This window comes from Gossypium raimondii, chromosome 8, assembly GCF_025698545.1.
Source record: "Gossypium raimondii isolate GPD5lz chromosome 8, ASM2569854v1, whole genome shotgun sequence".
Lineage (NCBI taxonomy): Eukaryota > Viridiplantae > Streptophyta > Magnoliopsida > Malvales > Malvaceae > Gossypium > Gossypium raimondii.
In genome coordinates, this window is record NC_068572.1 from 12,668,083 (window position 1) to 12,674,269 (window position 6,187).

At 31.5% G+C, this 6,187-nt stretch overlaps 1 protein-coding gene across 2 annotated transcripts; it reads left to right on the top strand.

Moving 5' to 3' along the window:
- The first annotated feature begins 2,701 nt into the window (after nucleotides 1-2,701).
- On the top strand, nucleotides 2,702-5,608 carry LOC105790845 (uncharacterized). Of its 2 annotated transcripts, XR_008198927.1 has the most exons (4): nucleotides 2,702-3,723; nucleotides 4,711-4,769; nucleotides 5,145-5,177; nucleotides 5,302-5,608. XR_008198927.1 is itself a non-coding variant. In XM_012618634.2 (3 exons), exons 1-3 carry the CDS (start codon nucleotides 3,342-3,344, stop codon nucleotides 5,169-5,171), a joined length of 468 nt encoding a protein of 155 aa, XP_012474088.1. In that variant the 5' UTR covers nucleotides 2,702-3,341; the 3' UTR covers nucleotides 5,172-5,608. The 2 variants fall into 2 exon arrangements, 1 of the variants encoding a protein (XP_012474088.1); XM_012618634.2 differs by having other exon boundaries at nucleotides 5,145-5,608.
- Nucleotides 5,609-6,187: the final 579 nt, after the last annotated feature.

The following is a 6,187-nucleotide window of genomic DNA, read 5'->3' on the forward strand; positions in this document are numbered from 1 at the left end:
GGCATAATCTGATCTGGCCTTTCTGGCATTATGTTAGCCTTTGTGGCATCTGATATGGCCTTGGTGGCATTCTCCTAGCCTTCGTGGTGTAATCTGTATATCGCCTTTGTGGCGTATTTTGTCTAGCCCTAGTGGCGTACTATGGTAAGTCTGCATTAAGAATATGGTCTGCCTAAAGCTTTAGTATGTGAAGTTTGTGATAAATATGAATAAGTCTTAAACAAAGTATGATTCAGCATGTTCAATAAGAATATCTATTATGGTTATCTGCCAACATAGTATATAAAAGTATTCGGTACAAAAGTCTATCAATTTGAGTTACAACTGCTATGGTAGAATTTTAAGCTATCTGACACCTCTATTTAGTATAATTTCTTGTTCTAAATTTTGTTAGAATCTATGTTGTTTGATATATTCGATATCTAGTGTTTCTTTCAAAGATGTGTATAATTCTTCTTAACAATCTAGAGAAACTCTCATTGATATGGTTATGAGTTGGGCAGAAGTAAGGTTCAATTTGAATTATGGTTTGATTAATCAATATCAACAAGGGTATTCGCCAAAACTATTATTAGTAAGGGTATTCACCAAAAGTGTGATAAATAAGTGGTATCCGCCAAGAATAGTGCTTGTGATTAACTATTCAAGAATAACTATTGAAAGTTGTTTGAAGGGAACAGAAAAGTGTGGTGTTCGAATGTCGAGACCTAAAGCCAACCAATGAGTTGAATGAATAAGGATATGATATGAATGATGAAGCGGCTTATAAATATGAAAGTATACAACTAAAAATGGAAAGGTGTTCGCCAAAGATAGATATAAGAAAGTCAAATTATTCAAGACGAAAAACTTCATGAAATGTTAAAAAGGTAAGTTGTGTTCATAACTCACTAAGTTCCTTTGAACTTACTAGTGCATGTTTATGTTTTAGGTTTTGCCATGTTAGTGTAAGTTCTTAAGGAGACAATACTAGGAATTGTTAGATAAGTAGCATAAGAGGGATATTATGCATGCAGTGGGCATGTAAAAAGAGTTGATGTTTAGAAAGACTATGCCTTAGAGTCCGTCTTTTGTAACTTATAAGTTGTATTAAAATTTTAGCAAGATCGATACACTATGTTACATGCAAATACTTTCTTTTGTTATTTAAATATGGAGTTTTAATCAATTCAATGAGAAATATCTTCAATAAAGAGTTTTTGTCAATGGTTTTGAGAATTTTGTTAAGTTCTCTGTGGAGTAACACCTGAATCCCGAACTCGGAGAATTAGGTCTGGTGGAGGGTGTTACACATAAACCTGGTCAAATCTGAACACCCCTCATCTCCCCCTCTAGATTAATTTCTAGCTCTTCCATCAAAAATCCCCAGAAGCACCTTAAGAGATTGGGATCAATGGAAACTAAAAAATGACAATTAGAAACTTTCCTACACTTTATAGATCAACAACAAACAAAATAAAAAAGAAAGCTCAAAACCTAGGCAACAAAGGATTAACAACGACTAAAGAGCAAGCAATCTTAAAACCCACCTAAAAAGACTCAAGAACGAATCAACGACCCAAGAAAGAAAACACACAATCAACAAAGAAAAACATAAAAAATAATGAAGGAAAACCAAAAAACTGAGAGAAACCTCAATGGGAAACTCTAACGACTGAGAAAAGAACTCCGAAAGACGAGAGAGAATTCTCATTTCGAGAAAAACCCAACGTCAACTACCTAAACAAAGTATTGAACTTGAGATTAATTTGATAGGTATAATTATTGTTTTAGTATTTTCCAATTTTAATAATTTGTAAACCATTTATTTCTTCTAACGAACTGGTTGAAATCCAATTCTAAAATTAATTATCCAAACAATGAATTTTAATTAATTCAAAATATTGAATTTTAATTAATTCAAAATATTGAATTTGAAATATTTTAATTCTAAAATAAGAATTTATAAATTACCAATTCCAAATTCAAATATTTGTTTCCAAATGCTAAATAAAAAAATTCTGGTTCCCATTTGAAATTCCCATCATTTTTAGCTTTTTTTTTCTACGAAAGGGAGGGAGATAAAATCGTGGTTGAGAGAAAATAATAAAAGATAATGATATTAATAATATTAAATTTATTTTTAGTATGAATATAGGTGTTTTAATCTATTTTACAGTTTGAGTCTACTTTTAAACGATAAACTTGTGGATGGATTAAAATATTAAGTATTCACATCTTGTTAAAAATACATTTTTATTTAAAATGATTGGTTTAAGTGCCATTAATTAAAATTTATATACAATATCAAATAAATAATATATTTAATTTTTAGTATTAACAAAAATTTTTAAAATTTACATATATTTTAATTTGTTTAACTCTTTAATATTAACTAAATAAAAAGAGAAACTCTTTATTTCAATTAGATTAATAAAAGAGAATCTATTGTAGCTTTCCCTAGTTCTAGAATAGGGATCTTAAGTTTAAGTTATTGGATTTTGAATGTTTCTATCAAGATCCTTCTGCTGGCTTGAGTTTATCATGAAAGCATCCACTTTACCAAATCCAAAATAAAGTAAAGCACTAACATTAATTAATCTTATCGAATCTAAGGAGTGGTTGATCATGCATGTAGTTATTAGGTAAAGACTAAAAAAATATGCTTTTGCGTCCTACTTTAAATCATTTTATTTTTGTCAAGCCCTGCACAACGTTTAACTCCTATGGAGACGCTAACAGCAGCAAAGGAAGAAGCGGAGGCGGTTTTGTGGTTGCTTCCCGACCCGAACCATAAAGCTCATTAAAGCCAGGACGTGAAAATGGGGCAGTACGTGTTTTCCGAGATGAATCCGTATTTATAATCTGGATTACGGACATGTGGATCCAAAAATGGAAACCTAGAAGCAAGGGAAGAACAGCTCTGAAACTGACGAAGTCGTCCCTGTCCAAAGCACCATCGTCCAAGCTCCGATGGTCAACGATCATTGCTTTGACAAGGACTTCGCTACACCATCCACCCCGTAACAAATAGAAATGCAAACCAGAAAGTAATAGCAGCAAAATGAAGAATAAATACAGGATTGTATTTTGTTGAATTCATAGACATTCAAGATTAAATTGCAGTAGATATGTTAAAAGAAAAACATTAGGAAAAATAACAAACAAGTGCATAACAGAATTTATAGCCAATTCTAGCTTATTTCTTCCCTTTAAGTAGCAGCTCCTAATTCCCAAGCACATACCCCTATGCTGACTTACGCAGCGTTTTTAGTGGCGTTTAGATGGAAAATGCCTCAAATATTATACATTAGTGGCGCTAACGGAAAAACGCCGCAATAGGTAAAACAGTAGCGGCGTTTATGAGAAAAACACTGCAAAAGGTAAGCAATAGCGACATTTATGGTAAAAAAGCCCAAAAAGTAAGCAATAGCGGTGTTTGGGCTAAAAATGCCACAAAAGGTTTTTTACTTTTGATTGAAACGGCGCCGTTTTTCACAAAGATATCATCTCCCACGCACGAATTATTTTCTTTCTCAGTCTTTTCTTTGCTTGAAACCCCAAAATCCTTTCCCTTTTCTTTCCCAGATTTCTCTTTGCTTGAAACCCCAAAATCCGGTCCCTTTTCTTTCTTAGTCTTTTCGTTGCTTGAAAAAAAATACATACCTTGTTCTTCTATTTTAGCTGCTCCTCACATTGAAGAAAATATCAGTCTTTTCTCAGTCTCAATCGACATTGTCTCAGGTAAGACAGTTCTACTTCCTTTCTTCCTTTTCTTTTTAATTTTCTTATTGGCTTTTTATTTTTGTGTTTTTCTTTAATTTCTAGATGTGCTGTAATTTATTCTCTTTTCTTCTGAATTCTGGGTTATGCTAGTTGGGTGCTTAGAAAATCGGAGTTTTCATTGATGTTTCAATTCTTCTGAATTTTTTTAATTTTTACCTACTAAAACTGTAATATGTGATTTACAATGGTATTTAGCCCATAAAATTTTCACAATATACTTTTACGAACCAAATAATATATACCTTAAGCAATCTTAGGTTTGGAAAAAACCAAATTTTGTCGATGGAAAAAAACCAATTGTTTCAGGCCAAACTCACCTAGAAACTAGAACAAAATATTTAAAACTAGACAAGCTCATGATGCACATTAACAAACTCAAAACCATCCTTAACATCCAACAGCTTATGGCCCAGCGAAAGCGTGGTCCCTTTGTCTCTGTGCAACTGATGTCACGATGGAGAAACATTGTAGGTCTGGATGTGGGCATGGGTGAATTTATTTACAAATATCCACATGTCTTTGAGTTATTTGTACTGCAAGATAACTCAGAGAATGCAAGATTTGATTGATTAATTTTTGATTAATTTTTGAAAAGTTTATTGGTAGGAATGAATTCTTAGGTAATTAGCAAAATAAATGCATACCTGCCTTTCAATCTTCAATGGTATTGATGCATATTTGTGCATGGTTTCTGTTATTTGCTTTCTTGCTATGCCTATTCATGCATGGTTTCTTCGAATTTGGTTGCAATGTCCTTATTTGAAAGAAAATTTGCTAGGAGGGAAGAGCGTTTGGCCCATGTAGGAACTTTTGAACCATAACGATTTTCTTACTGTTATTTTAGTAAAAAATTAAAATTATGTGGTCTTATGGTACAGTTCTTATCATAATTGGTTATCTTTTATGTAATTATGGATTAATGTACAATTTTTTTCTTCTCTTTAGGGAACTGGAGGAGAAAAGCCAGTTGCAGCACAACTTGCGGCAGCTATGCAACGAACCGTGTAAGTACCATCTTCGAAATAGAATTTCTTTTGGTAAAGGGATCAGTGTTTTTAAGTAATATGATTTCGTTCTCCCATTTTTTTAACTTTTAGGGGTCCAAGAAGTCAAAGAAGTAAAAAAAAAAAAAGATAAAAAAGTAAGATTTCTTATTGAAGATTACTGATCAAATGTGACTTTTAGATATTTAGTAATGTTGTAAGTAATTTTGTTGAGCCAATGATGTGTTTTTTACATTTGGAGCTTCATAAAGTTGGCACAAGTGCTGACTGATTGTTGCTGGAGCTATTTGAATGTTGCCCAATCTTCATTTCTTACTTCTAATGTTGTAACTAATTCCATTGAATTTTGATTTTTTTTCTTTGTAATGCTTGTAGGAAAATATCAGTTGTCTGCTCGGCTAGAGATAGGTAATTTCTTCTTCTGCACTATTTCTTTTTGTTCAAAATATTTGGTTAAAAGTTTCCTCACATTGACATCTAATTTACCTTACTATCCTTTTATCCTAGCTACCATCTTCTTCTTGCTTTCCAGCTTGCTATTGGTTTTACACTATTTTCTTTTGGGAAAAAGAAGGCAGGGCTTGGGTCTTTTGTGGTGTTATAAATGATGTAGACTGCAGCGATCTTGTCTAGTTGGGTTCGATCTTCAAACCTCAGTTTTAAGTGTTACTAATGCATCTTTGAAATAAATTTGAAAATATCTTATTTTCAGGTTCGAGTATGGTAAGATTGATAATTCAATATTTATCATCATTCCAGGTCTGTGGCGTCTTAATTACTATGAGCAATGTTGAATGTGAAATTCTATTTTTCCCTTTTGCTTTTGTTTTTATCTTGGTAAATTTGTGGCACAAAGCAACATTGTCTTTCAACTTGATAATTTTTTTTCAATTCATTAAATACTTTTTTTTTTGTCTAGATTAGCTCTTGAACTTTTCTGTCAAACAATGTAATATATATTTATATCATCATTAAGAGATGTTCATCTGGCACTCTAAGATTGTTCAATATATATAATTTTAAAAATCTGAAAAAGATCTCTAATAAAAATAAAAATAAATATCTAATTTATTTTTAAAAATTATATCTAATGTAATTTTTTATTATATTACATAGTTCATTTTCCATGAAGGACCGCCATCGTTGATCTATTTAGTACCATTGGATTTCATTGATTAATTTACTCGGCTTAGAAAAATTTGTGTAAAAAAATCAATAAAAGTTGGTCAGTTATATATATTTTTAATAAAATTGACAATGTCTTTAAAATATATGCATTTTGAATTCATCAGTGATTGACCGTAAAAATGCTTGCTCCTATTCAACAACTTTATTGTTTAACTAAGATGGGTGAATGTACAAATTTTAACTTAATTTGAAAGAATGATTAATTAATATAGATAAATCCCGCCAAATAA